The sequence below is a fragment of the Elgaria multicarinata genome, chromosome 15 (genome assembly GCF_023053635.1).
Source record: "Elgaria multicarinata webbii isolate HBS135686 ecotype San Diego chromosome 15, rElgMul1.1.pri, whole genome shotgun sequence".
Lineage (NCBI taxonomy): Eukaryota > Metazoa > Chordata > Lepidosauria > Squamata > Anguidae > Elgaria > Elgaria multicarinata.
This window is the reverse complement of record NC_086185.1, coordinates 27,619,553-27,634,016: the sequence shown is the minus strand read 5'-3', so window position 1 is coordinate 27,634,016 and position 14,464 is coordinate 27,619,553. Positions and strand designations below refer to the sequence as shown.

Genomic DNA, 14,464 nt, shown 5'->3' with positions numbered 1-14,464 from the left:
GTAGCTGATTCCATTGTCGCACTGCTCTTACAGTCAGGAAGTTTTTCCTGATGTCCAGCCGGAATCTGGCTTCCTTTAACTTGAGCCCGTTATTCCGTGTCCTGCACTCTGGGAGGATCGAGAAGAGATCCTGGCCCTCCTCTGTGTGACAACCTTTTAAGTATTTGAAGAGTGCTATCATGTCTCCCCTCAATCTTCTCTTCTCCAGGCTAAACATGCCCAGTTCTTTCAGTCTCTCTTCATAGGGCTTTGTTTCTAGACCTCTGATCATCCTGGTTGCCCTCTTCTGAACACGCTCCAGCTTGTCTGCATCCTTCTTGAATTGTGGAGCCCAGAACTGGACGCAATACTCTAGATGAGGCCTAACCAGGGCCGAATAGAGAGGAACCAGTACCTCTGTTATCATGGAACTGTAGGTGGTATACATGTATCACTTGAAATTTCCAAACCGTGTTCAGAGGCAGCCCCACGCAGAGCACATTACAGTAGCCCAGCCTGGATATCTTTAATAAATTACTCCTCCCCGTAACCAGCAAATTCTGCAAAAATAGTACAATTCGCAGAATTAGGCAAAATAAGGGAAATCATACCGTGCCCACCTTGTAGAACTTACATAGGCAGTGGCATTTTGAGGGGGGGGGGGGTGAGGGGGGGAAGAAATACAATTCAGATTGCATGGGGACAGGATTTTAATATTATTTTTCCCCCAATACAGAGTACTCACCACCCTATACTAGCATGGTTGTTCCATGCCATGGACCTTTCATTATAAGTCTAGCCTTTTTCATTTAGGGATGACTTCATAGAATCACAGAATAGTAGAGTTGGAAGGGGCCTATAAGGCCATTGAGTCCAACCCCAGGAGTGGTACTGAAAATGCCTGGGTTTTGCCTGCTGCCTAAAATACGTCGTTGACTCCCAGCAGACCTTCTTGAGGAGAAAATTGGGCATCACAGCCAAAAAAGCTCTCTCCCTGGTTTACTTCAGCCTCTTGGTTCTGGCTCAAATCATGGAAGTCACCATAAAGCGTGTCAAAATTTAATACGCACTGATGTTTCCTTTCTCGTTTCGACTTGAAGATGATTTTGCTCCGTGATCCAGCTCTTCAGCTACTAGCTACTTAGAAACACAACCACGTCTTTCTTATTTTTATTTGGTTACACATGAATATATGAGAAGGGGGGATTGGGGGGTTGTGCCCACTGGACAGCATGGAGCCTACTCTTGTACACCCGACTAGAAATAAGCTCTTAGATGTGCAGTCTGAAGGGTCTCAGGCCAAACACTTGTTTGGGTGTACACACCCAAATTCAGTGCAGATGGTATTTAAAACACACGGGGCTCAACAGCTCAAACAGGAGCAGCCCTGATCACACAGCCGCCCACCACTCTATGCCTTCATTTGTAACCAAGTGAACGTACGAGAAAATATAACACTACGGAGTGTGAAGACGAGGGAAAGATAATTCTGACGTGAGATGCCTTCTGAAGGATCACCTGAGGAAGAGTCATCGCTCAAGAACAAACTGATACTATAAGTCAGGAGACAGAACCAAGACTGTCTATTTTTATCTCAGTGCTATACACTTCTCTAAAGCACTTCCCCACGCTCCAAGCACTGGGAAATTTCCAATGTTATAACAAGTTAATTCACAATTGGCTATTAAATTTCTTTTTAAAAAGTACTCATAAACTGGGAGAGAGAAAGAAGCAAAGATCCAGACACTCATATTCACGTTCAGATTTCTCAGCTGGAAGACCATCTATTCTGTAGGCATAGATTTCAAGCCACACTGATCTGACACTAAATGAGGAGGCAGCCAAAAAACATACACCCCCAAAACTGAAAAACAGCCATCACTGAGTTTGGTCTTCCTTCATTTCTCTGAGGACTTCAAGAGGTCCAAGAATAAAATCAAACAGCGCCTCCTCCCATATGTACCTGCCCGGACCTTAAGATCATCTACAGGGGCCCTTCTCCGTGAGCCCCTGCCAAAGGAAGTGAGGCAGGTGGCTACCAGGAGGAGGGCCTTCTCTGCTGTGGCACCCCGGAGCTCATTCCACAACCGGGGTGCCACAGCAGAGAAGGCCCTCCTCCTGGTAGCCACCTGCCTTGGTGCCTACAGTGTACTCCTTTCGTCGCCAGCTGAAGACCTTTTTATTCTCTCAGTATTTTAACACTTAATTTTAACTTAAATTTAAATTTTACTGTTCTAACTCTGTATTTTAATCTTATATCAATTTTGTTGCGTGGTTTTATCCTGGCTGTGCTTTTTATACTGTATTTTGTAATTGTGCTTTTAACCTGTTGGTTGTTTTATTATGGTTTTAACTTTTGTGAACCGCCCAGAGAGCTTCGGCTATTGGGCGGTATAAAAATGTAATAAATAAATAGATAAATAAATAAATTATATTTATAATAGATATGGACGTTTGTGAGTTTCCAGTGCAATGATTCTTCACAATTTTGTGCATTAGGTCCTTGTTTAACTATTGTAACTTTGACTCCCTCAAATACAATTGGTGTAACACTACCAGTGTTTCGATGGTATGTTTGGCAAGTCACAGAAGGTTGGACACTGATAACTATTTCTAACCGACGGCAGATCACAAAACCTGAACATCCAGGCTTGTAAGCAAAAACAGACAGAACCAAATCACAAAAAGCAGCCCTGAAAATTAGTCCACCAACCTTGCCCATGTATATTTATTTTTATTTATTTTTTTATTGCATTTATATCCTGCCTTTTTTCCTCCAAGGAACCTAAGGCGGCTTACATAATCCGCTTACATATGAAGAGCGACTGAAAGAACTGGGCATGTTTAGCCTGGAGAAGAGAAGACTGAGGGGGGACATGAGAGCACTCTTCAAATACTTCAAAGGTTGTCACACGGAGGAGGGCCAGGATCTCTTCTTGATCATGCCAAAGTGTAGGACACAGAATAACAGGCTCAAGTGACAGGAAGCCAGATTCCACCTGGGCATCAGGAAAAATATCCTGACTGTTAAAGCAGTACGATAATGGAACCAGTTACCTATGGAGGTGGTGGGCTCTCCCACACTAGAGGCCTTCAAGAAGCAGCTGGACAACCATCTGTAAGATATGCTTTAAGGTGGATTCCTGCATTGAGCAGGGGGTTGGACTCAATGGCCTTAGAGGCCCCTTCCAACTCTACTATTCTATGATTCTATGTGATATAGCAATTAAAAATGTTGCTGTGCCTTTTTCCCAGGACACCTCTCGGCACAGAATTCGCTGCCCGAGTTAATCCCAAAGAAAAGCAGCTTCAACAGAAACGCATCTCCCTTCGCCCTTCCTTGTGAAAAGCACCCCTTGTGTATGCACTGTGGCCTGACTCTCCGTCACGACTCCTAAGCAGCACTGCCCTCCTACTCTTCCTGCTGCCCATCGCTAGAAAACAGGAGGCTCTGTTCCAACGCCGAGTGCCAAAAGCAAACTCTGCCAACCGCCCACGCGAAACCTGCCCAGCAAGCTACAAGCGGCCACGACGCGCTCCAAACAGGGAAACTCAGAAACATAAACAAGGGAGGGAAAGTGCGGAAGCATCTCTTCTGCGCTGCCGGGGAAGAGCGCAAATGGAACGGCTGCTCTGGATGCCCGAGGGCTGTGGCACTTTGGGGTTCAATAGTTCATAGCGCTTCTGAGGTTGGAAATATTTCGCAACAGGCGGATGCAAAGTGATGTCCTTCACAGCATGGCCCTGACTACTACACACAAAAGACTGTGCCTTCCTGCCACCTCCACCATGTGTCTAAAAGAGGGCATGACTGGCGTGCTGACAGTGCTTGGAAGCAACCTGGAGCTATCCTATCTAATAATCTATACATAAACGATATTGAGGAGGCCCTGTCTGACCACGAAGGACACTTGCCCAAACTTGGCGCAAGGAAAACTCCTATTTTACTTTACGCAGACGATGCTGTTATTCTCTCCCGCTCTAGACCTGGTTTGAAACATCTTTTAATGAAATTCTCCAACTTTTGTTTGACCAGCGATCTGAAAATCAATTTTGAGAAATCTAAAGTCATGGTCTTTGAAAATAGATTTTCTCAACGTTGGTGGTCCCTTGATGGGCATATCCTGGAACAGGTGAAAAATTTCTCTTACCTGGGGCTGTGATTCCATCATACCGTCCTGGCGTGCCCATAGATTGGCCACCCTTAATAAAGCTTCAGTCAGTTCAGCTGTAATAACACGCTTTTTCTTTACTAAAGGGGGAATGTTTATACCGTCTGCTATCAAAGTGTTTAATGCCAAGTCTGTAGCCCAGCTTTTATAGGCCTCCAACATCTGGATAGGGGGATTAACATCTGAGATAGATAGGCTACAGACAAGGTTTTTGAGGACCCTTCTTCAACTCCCAAAGTGTGTCCCTAATTCGGTACTTTTGTTGGAAACCGGGGAAAGCTCTCTTTCGCTTAGGGCTTGGTGGTCTGCCTTAAAATTTTGGATGGAAGTTAGTCTTTTTGGGAGGGGCTCAGGTCTGCTTCCATGTCTGACTCAGGACAACTATGTGAACAGTTGGTCCAAGCTTCTTGCCAGGAAGGCAGCTTCAATCGGTCTCTCCTCTTCCCTCCTCCTAAATTTGGGCTTGAATTCTGCTTTGAAATCTGTTAAACAAAGACTGTGGGATATAGCCTTCTGCGACTTACGTGCTCGCTCTCATGTCTCTTGCTCTCCCAGTGCATTGCATGTTCATGACGTTGGGCCTCTTCAGCTGGCTGACTATCTAAAGAACCTGTCGGTGGCTAAATATCGTATTGCTTTCTCCAAGGCCAGATGTAATGTTTATTCTATTGAATTACTTCAGGGCAGATATGCTGGTGTCCCTTATCAGGAACGACGATGCCCCTGTAGGAACATGGAAGTGGAGACGATGGCGCATAGCCTTCTGTCCTGTAGCTTTTATAATCAGGCCCGCCATCTTACGATCACCCCATTGTTGAGTAAACTGTCCAGAAGTTCAGACAAATTTTATGTTAAGTTTCTGTTGGAAGTTAAGTCCTCAAGAATAACTTTGGCTGTTGCTAAATTTCTTACAGTGGCGGCCAGGATTAGAGCTCTCCTTGTATTAGACATAAGTTGATAATAGCTCTAACTGTATGATTTCATGTTTGATTCTTGTTTTTTGTTTTTTTCATGGATCTATGGATCGCAATAAAGAAGTACGTATGTAGTATCTAATAATAAATGAAATATAATGAATGAAATCATGACTAGTAGCCATTGACAGCCTGGTACTCCACGAGGAGCACTTAAAAAAGCATGGCGGTCATGCTGGCTGGGGCTGATGGGAGATGTGGTCCATGCAACTCGAGGGCAGTGGGTTGAGGATGGCTGGCAGAGAATAAACATACGGAAAACCCAACACACATGAACCTGAGCCGTGCAAAAAAAAACCACCTGGGCATCGACCCAGCGATTTTCCACAGATACACCTTATTCATGAAGATGCCAATGACCTTGCAGGCAGGATCACCTTGCCAGATGAGCAAGGCAGGAAAGCGAGTGTTCACGTCACCGCCATATATTAGAATGTGTTCAGGGAAGAGCCCTGTCTGAACTGGGCCGGGATGCTAGAGGAAATAGCGCAAGAGGCATATATGCGGCACGACGCTTCCAAAAGGCGGCCTGAGAAGGTTCAAAAACAGGGCTGGAGAAAAGAGCCATAGCAAAAAGTCACTGAGAGGCTTCTCAAGGGGGAAAAACACAGCACCTTTCTTCCCCCCACCCCAGAAAAGGGCCACAAAGATGCAAATTCTATGTCGCCCTGCATGACACAGTAGGCATAGAATCATAGAACAGTAGAGTTGGAAGGAGCCTATAAGGACATCGAGTCCAACCCCCTGCTCCATGCAGGAATCCACCTTAAAGCACACCTGGCAGATGGCTGTCCAGCTGCCTCTTAAAGGCCTCTAGTGTGAGAGAGCCCACGACCTCCCGAGGTCATTGGTTCCATTGTTGTACTGCTCTAACAGTCAGGAAGTTTTTCCTGATGTCAAAATAATTAAGGATAGGCATATCAAGCATGTTTTGTTCCAGGAGAGGAAATTCGAGGCATACAGAAGAACAGGTTATTAGGGAAAATGCCTGGATTAAAAACTTAGATCTCAAACGTTCTATTATTCGTTAGAAGATGTCCCCAAGGCAAGGCCCATGCTTAGAGACAGTAGCGCCCCAATTGCCTGTCTTGTGCCAGCGTTCTTTTTTTTTTTTTGCTGCCAGACAAAGTCACCTCTAATTTTCACAGGCCTTTTACCGTATTAAAGAACGTTTTTAAAGACACACACATTCCATGTGATTTGCATTTTCTTTCATTTCTGTAAATCACACCTGAAGCTCGGCTGACGAAAAGTTCAGAAACACTGAAGTTTACAGGCAGGCAGATTTGAGACACGCAAAAGCATTCCACGTGCAAGGTGGAATTGCTTTTCACGCGAGGTTATGTGAGCCCATACTGGCGGATACTGACCATGACAGCCAAGTCTCACACTCCCGTGTTCATAGACTGCGGATGACAAAACACTGCAGATCAGACATTAAGGGCCTGGAATAAGCATCATGCCTGCATGTGAACCCACCCTTGGTGTCTACTGTAGACAACAATGTTGACGAAGATGGAGCTTTGCTAGTGAAGACCTACCAGGCAAGATCTTCTTCAAAAAGAAACAGGATCTACAGAGCACCAGGAGGCCACCTCCATCCTCCAAGAACAGCAGAACGCCACCTCCATCTCCCAAGAACAGCAGGAGACCACCTCTATCCCCCAAGAACAGCAGAAGGCCACCTCCATCCCCCAAGAACAGCAAGAGGCCACCTCCATCCCCCAAGAACAGCAAGAGGCTACCTGCATCCCCCAAGAACAGCAAGAGGCCACCTCCATCCCCCAAGAACAGCAAGAGGCCACCTCCATCCCCCAAGAACAGCAAGAGGCCACCTCCATCCCCCAAGAACAGCAAGAGGCCACCTCCATCCCCCAAGAACAGCAAGAGGCCACCTCCATCCCCCAAGAACAGCAAGAGGCCACCTCCATCTCCCAAGAACAGCAGAAGGCCACCTCCATCTCCCAAGAACAGCAGAAGGCCACCTCCATCCCCCAAGAACAGCAGGAGGCCACCTGCATCCCCCAAGAACAGCAGGAGGCCACCTGCATCCCCCAAGAACAGCAGGAGGCCACTTCCATCCCCCAAGAACAGCAAGAGGCCACCTCCATCTCCCAAGAACAGCAGGAGGCCACCTCCATCTCCCAAGATATCCCACCTGAGGCCACAATGGAGCGACACCTTACAAATTGAGCATTTCCTCTGCGTGCAAAAAGTCTCAAATTGAATATCAGCATTTCCCAAAGTCTGCACAAGTCTCTGATCTGAAACCCCAGAGAGCTGCTTCTGCTCAATGTAGAGGCAATCCAGAGCTAGAACCACGCATGGTCCAATACAGTGTAAGGCAGCTTCCTGTTGCCTTATAGCAAGGGACCCGGGGCCTTGTGCTTGAACCCATGCCAGCTATGGGCCTTTCCTCATCACCCTTGGGACCGCAGGAGCAGTGGCGACTACAGGCTCACGCTGAAGCTCCGATGTGGCCACACAGCTCATTTGGCAACCCACAGAGCCATGGTTCGAGTTTTGGACTCGGGAATCCAGGTTCTAGTCCCCACTCATCATCAAGCTCACTAGGTGATTTTGGGCCAGCCGCCGACTTTCAGCCTAGCCTACCTCACAGGGATTGTTGCGAGGATGATATGGAGAGGAGGACTACGTGAGCTTGCTTGGGTTTCTTGCGAGAAGAAAAAAAGTTTGGATATAATAATAAATATATAAGTAAATGCAAGGACACCCTTCCTGTGCCATTTTTACCTACTTGCACAAGCTCTGCATGTGCCCTGAGAAAAGCCAGGAAGAGGTAGTTTTACCAGAGCCAGTGTAACAGCTGTCTGAGGGAAAATGCCCTCCCCAGCCTCGTGTTCTCCAGATGTCATTGGTTATGCTGCAGTCCAGCACATCTGGAGGGCACAGGAATGGGGAAACTTGGCCTAACGTAACTTTGCAATTGAAGGTTGGCCTAACTTAACTTTGCAGACCCCAATTCTGCTGTATCATCACCTACCTAACCAAGCCTTCTGCCATTTGTGTTCTCCCACACCGCGCTCAGAGTTGGTGGAAACAGACACTTTAACCTAACAATACGGCATGAGATCTAACTGAACACACAGGGCATTGAATTCTGCAGCCTCGCAGGCACGGCGGGCACGGACCAGAGCGGCCTTGACTCTCCGTCAGAAGTTGCAGCCCTTTACCTGTTCTCTTGCAAGAAGTCTTTCATCTGGGCTACCACCCACTCCGCCTCCGAAGAAGAGCTGCACCAGGCTTCACAGGCCTGGTCAATGTCCTGTAGCTGCTGGAGAACCTAAGGAAAGTGGGAAGAAGACAGAAGGCACCGTGTTGCACAGAATGGCGACAGCCCAATGGGAATGAGCCAGCACACCTGGGGGACGTTACAGCCTTTAATATTTATTTACTGCCTTTCTAAATTCCGCTTTCCAGACAATTGTCTCCCCAAAGCAGCTTGCATCAAAGAGAGGGAGGCTTGTCCACCAAGCCTACGAACTAAGAAAGACAACACACACACACACCCAGGGAAGGGGTGCGGAGGGAAAGGAAGAGGAGGGAGATCAACTCCCAAGTCCAGAATGAGATGATGAGCAGTAAGAGGGCATTTCATTGCACTTGGGGCCAGCCTGATCTTCCCTTGCTGGCATTCCTGCTTGAATCCTTTGGCCGATGAGGCTACAGCGTGCCTCTCCTTTCCTTCTGCAGTCCCGGGACTACAAGCAGTTGGGAGATGAATGTGCTTTCTCGCAAGGAGGGGGAAGCGAGCTCCTGCAGATGCTCTTTTTCTGGCTGATGGAGGGCCCTTGGCTTGATGTTCTTCCTGGGATGCAGGAGGGTGCAGCCTCCCAGGGGCCCTCGGTGCCATGGCCAATGCCAGAGGCCAGAGATAAGAGCATCTATGTTACCGTATTTCTTCGATTGTAAGACGCCATCGATTCACTAATTTCAGTGCCACCAACAGGGAAAAAAAGCTTTGATTCAAAGAAAAAATAAATTTCTTTGAACATCTTTTATGAGTAGAATTTCTTAGAAAGAGCTGGGTTTGGGGGCCACTGCACTGGGAGAAGCTTAGGGGTAAGCAAAAAACAGGCGCTTACCCTCCCAGCTCCTCCTCCCGGCTCGCGGCTGCTGCAGGAACTTCCTCTTTTGGCTGCCTGCCTGCACGTGGAGGAGAGAGACGAATGGAGCTGGCGCTGCCGCGTGAGAGCAGCTTCGGTGGAGCAGCACAGGTTTTCCCGCGGGCGTGAGGGGTTCCAGGCGGGACGCGCGCTTCCCAGTGCGGCAGCTGGGGGGGGACCCGGTGCTTGGGGGGGTGAGCCTCCTGACTCTTGGAGCCGCATGTCTTCCTGGCGCGGCTGACGAGGGCCGGAGCTGCACGGGGCGCGCTGTAGGCTCCAATCAGCCAGCAAAGCAATTTTAGAAAGCCCTGCTTGCTCAGCTTTCTAAAACCAATAAAGCTAAGGAGACTGGATGTTTCGGACCCTTTTTAATGGAATAGAGTCTTTTTGCATCTACCGTATTTCTTCGATTCTAAGGCGCCATCGATTCTAAGGCGCACCCCATTTTTAGACCTCTTTATTTAGGGGGGAAATTGCGTCTTAGAATCGAAGAAATACGGTATTGATAACGAAGTGGAGAGCGTTCCCACAGCCAGACAGCATGTCCATGCTTGAGCAATGCGAAGCTCCAAGCCTTTCATCTCCATGCCTTTGACCACACTAGATCAATGACCATCCGCTCCACGTTGACTGGCAGGTGGCAGAGAAATAAGATTCCTTCACCATCAACTCTGCTGCAATGTAGGCCTTCAAATGAGCTGCGAGCTCTGTCTTGATTTAGCACGGGTCTTCGGCTACTTGGGCTCTAGTTTTCTCCCTCGCAAGTCCGTTGATCAGGCCTCCTTGGTAAATCTAGGAGAAGCGCTGCGGAGCCATTACATCAAGAGCCTGGGTGAACTGTGGTTTCCAGTAATTATCTAGTCTAAAAACAGGAAGGCCAGTGAGAACTACCAGAAAAGCCCCTCAAGCATTTTGGAAGCCAACTAGATCAACACAGTTGTGTCAGGGGTTGAATCAACTTAAAATCAGCCTACTGTCTAGCCCATAAATGATGGACTTCAGCAACCTGTACCTCTGAGACATCCAAATAATATTTGGTACGTACATTCAGAATACAATTCCCCAGTTCAAGTTCAAACACCAGTTTCAGTCCTCACACACGTTGTTCAAGAGGGCCAGGAAAAACAGAATTTTATACTTTTAAACTCAAACAGGAATTACTGGTCCCATTAAGAATCTGCGAGCCTTACCTCAAACTGTTGTTTTTTGTAGGAAACCAGGACATCTGTGACTTTATCTAGGGGAGAAAGAAGGGGGAAAGGAAACATTATGAAACCTACGAAATGCAGAGAGAGGAAGCAACATAGCTGCTTGGAGCACCATTTACTGGAAAGGCCAAATACTAATTAAACAAGCCAGCCCCATTTCCACCATAACGCTCAGCCCTTGAATTATCTTGTGCAGTCACTCATATGGCTGGGAATTTTTTATAGAATAAACGAGGCGCAGCAGTCAGGTCGGTTCATCTAGCATTATGCACTGCATGCGGGAAAAACGGACTTTTTATCTTTAGGTGAGCACCATTTCATACGTTTCGGCCCTGACAACTACTGCATCCCTCTGCTAGAGCAGTACAACAATGGAACCAGTGACCTAGGGAGGTTGTGGGCTCTCCCACACTCGAGACCTTCAAGAGGCAGCTGGACAACCATCTGTCAGGGATGCTTATTTATTTATTTATTACGTTTTTACACCGCCCAATAGCCAAAGCTCTCTGGGCGGTTCACAAAGGGTGGATTCCTGCATTGAGCAGGGGGTTGGACTCGATGGCCTTGTAGGCCCCTTCCAATTCTACTATTCTATGATTCTATGCTGCCCGACTGGTTTTCGTTGCACTCTTCTTTTGGAAATAAAGCCCATAGGGATGCAATAATAATAATAATAATAATAATAATAATAATAATAACAACAACAACAACAACAACAACAGCAACAACATTTATATCCCACCTTTTTTCCTCCAAGGAACCCAAGGTAGCGTACATAACCCTCCTCCTCTCCATGTTATCCTCACAACAACAACAACCCTGTGAGGTAGGTTGGGCTGAGAGTCTGCGACTGGCCCAAAGTCACCCAATGGGTTTCCATGGCCAAGAGGGGATTAGAACCCGGATCTCCCAACTCCCAGTCCGACACCTTAGCCACTGCGCCACACTGCGTTCAGCCCTGCATCCCCGTGGTGGGAGGAGCTGAAGTTAAAAGGAGTGGGACCAATACCAAAAATACCAGCTAAGCCTTAAGAGAGGCATTACAACCTTTTAGAGTGGGGGACTACACATTACAACCTTTTAGAGTGGGGGACTACACATTACAACCTTTTAGAGTGGGGGACTACACATTACAACCTTTTAGAGTGGGGGACTACACACTACAACCTTTTAGAGTGGGGACTACACATTACAACCTTTTAGAGTGGGGACTACACATTACAACCTTTTAGAGTGGGGGACTACACATTACAACCTTTTAGAGTGGGGACTACACATTACAACCTTTTAGAGTGGGGGACTACACAATAGCCAGCAAACCACCAAGTGATATGTGGTTGGGGAAAGGAGTGTGTGGCCTTCTAGAGAATTCAAGCCAGCCAATTCCCTCCTTCTCCCCTGATTTTTCCTTTTCAGCCTTCAACATTCCATGGTTCAAGTGTTTGCAACCATTAGGCTTGATTGCTAGACTCACAGTCTGTCCAACCTCTGGTCCCAATTCCCACCGCTGCAAACTAGTTACACAAACTGAGAACTCCAGGATTTTAGCATAGCTGGCATTGTCCCCGTCCGTCCCCCACACCATGGGGAGGCACTCACTATGGAGCTCTCGGTGTTTCCGGCAGCCTGGTGACGGCGATTCCTCAAGCTCCTCCCGACTGCTGTCTGTCTCGGTCTCCGTTACTGACGATTCTTCCTCTTCGCCATCTTCAGCTTGGTCGTTGCAAAACTGCCGGCTCCAGTACGTGCGCCGGAGCCACTCCAGGACGGCATCGCAGCCTGGAGGAGACAACGGATCGCAGCGTCTTACGCAGAAGGCAGCCATGCGAAGCTCCCACCCACCCGGCCAAGCAAAACGATGTACAGGCCATTTCTCAGAGCTTCTCTGTACACTAAAGCATGTTTGTACCCATTATGTGACACAAGGGTTTGTTTTCTACTGTCCTCCTGTGGATGCTTCAACGCTTTATGGTCATCAAAGGAAGCCTTCTGGTGTAACCTCGCATATCTTTATCGTTGATTCGCTTACGATGTCTATTTAACACATTTCTGTTAGTACAGTCAAGGCCATCTACAGTGTCAAATAATGACCCTGTTCAGATGACACACTAAGCCACGATGGTTAAGCATGTTGAGCTAAACATTATGGCTTAGCGTGCCATGTGAACCCTTCCTAACCATGGTGGCCACATAACTAGAATTTAAACATGCTCACTAACCATTTGCTGCAAAAGGCTTAGTGGCCTAACCATGGCTTAGCGTGTTGTCTGAATAGGCCCATTGTGTCTGCAAGTGGCTCAGCGGGTATTGAGCTGGTCAGATCATTTCTATGGGGCTGTTCACACAACACTCTAAACCACATTCAGTGTTGTTTTTAATCATGGGTTAGCATGTTGTCTGAACACAAGACATTTTCCACAGGGTGGGTTATCACGTTAACTGAACAACCCAACAACAAACCATGATTTCTCAAGTTGGCTTGTTCGAGAAAATAAGCCAAATTGCATGGTTAACAAGCCACCCTGGCTGCATTCAGACAACATGATAACCCATGGTTCAACAAACAACCCACAGGTCAAAACAACCTGCACTCAACCACTGAGTGCCCCTCTACTTCCCAATGGCCCAAACTCTCTTGGTGGTTCAGAAAAGTTAAAACCGTAAAACGCAACCACATGATAAAAGCTAATAGAAAACTTTTAAACGTTTAAAACTATAATATAAAACCAAAGTACAGTCCAGCAGCAGTGTAAAGATCTAAAAGTACAACACATTTAAAACAACAAAAACTGAGGAACTAAAACAGAAGAAAGGAAAGGTTCTAGTAGAGGGTGGGCAGGATTACGTGGTTGAAAACATTGGGCTGCGAAACTACCAGAGCACGAGGGTGGAATTAAGGGTGAACCAACACAGGAACTCTTACTCTGGCCTTCTCCTGATTATATTTTAAGGGACAGTTCTGGCTTGTAGCTGCAATCATGTTGTAGATTTCATTATTGTCTAGGCCAAATATTTTATTGCTGCCATTTGTTATTTTTATGAAAATTGTGCTGTTGCATTACTGAAACTGTCTATTTTATTGCTGCAAGTGGCCTTGGGAGGGATTCTGCCCTGAAAGGCAGGCTAGAAATATTTAAAATAAATAAATCAGACTACAGCAGGCTGAAGAGTGCCTCATCTTATCATGGCACACGGTATTAGCCTGGATTATTGTAAATTGAAGGTGGTTTCGTGTTGTCTGTGGGAACGCCCCCCCTTCTTGCATTAAAAGTCCACTCCTGCTGATGCAGGAGGGCAGCTTGGCCCTCAGTTCAAAAAGATTCCCTTTACCCCTCACATTTCTGTAGAGGAAGTCAGGGTCCACCTGACAACCCTGCAAGGTAGGCTCCTGGACCAAACGTCCTAAACTCCCAGGTAACCCACCTCCCTGCCTCGTCCACAACCGGGACGAGCCAGATGTTCAAGGGAATAAAACACAGACACACATTTAGGGACCAAAGCAACTTTATGGCAATCACTAAAACTCACACGTAAGGCCTTGGTCGTAAAACAGCCCCTTTTAAAACAGGAAAGGGGAGAACAGGGGAAAGGGGAGGAAGAGGGCATGTGGAAAAGGAAAAGCGAGGAAAGAAGATGAGGAAAAGCTCTAATACTTAGCCATTACCCCAAGAAGCATTCATACGACCCCACACCCAGCCAAAATCTGGCTGGCCTTCTCCAGAATACCCACACATGTTAAAACATAAAGAACTTGTCTAACTCCGGGCAATCTCCCTGGTCAGACCTTCCCACTTGGCATACGCGTGCACCTCCAAGGAAGATGGAGGATCTTCTTCATAGGGCTTTTTATCTCTTTTCGGGACCCTCGGTCCCATGACTTAGGTAAACCAACCAGTGCCCTTCCTGGGCTATAGCCCACCCCCCTCCCATAGGGGCCAGGCCACCTCTTTTTTCCCCAGCTGAATCCCGTTAGTTTGTCCACCGCCCTGATAATCTCCAGGTGC

At 47.2% G+C, this 14,464-nt stretch overlaps 1 protein-coding gene across 1 annotated transcript in view; it reads right to left on the bottom strand.

The window, feature by feature from the left end:
• LAS1L (LAS1 like ribosome biogenesis factor) overlaps positions 1-14,464 on the bottom strand; it is a 50,761-nt gene that overhangs the window by 27,435 nt on the left and 8,862 nt on the right. The window contains exons 6-8 of the mRNA XM_063141587.1: positions 12,060-12,239; positions 10,443-10,489; positions 8,320-8,429 (exon numbers count right to left, since the gene is read on the bottom strand). Coding sequence (XP_062997657.1) covers positions 8,320-8,429; positions 10,443-10,489; positions 12,060-12,239 — 337 coding nt within the window. The remainder of the gene's footprint in view (positions 1-8,319; positions 8,430-10,442; positions 10,490-12,059; positions 12,240-14,464) is intronic.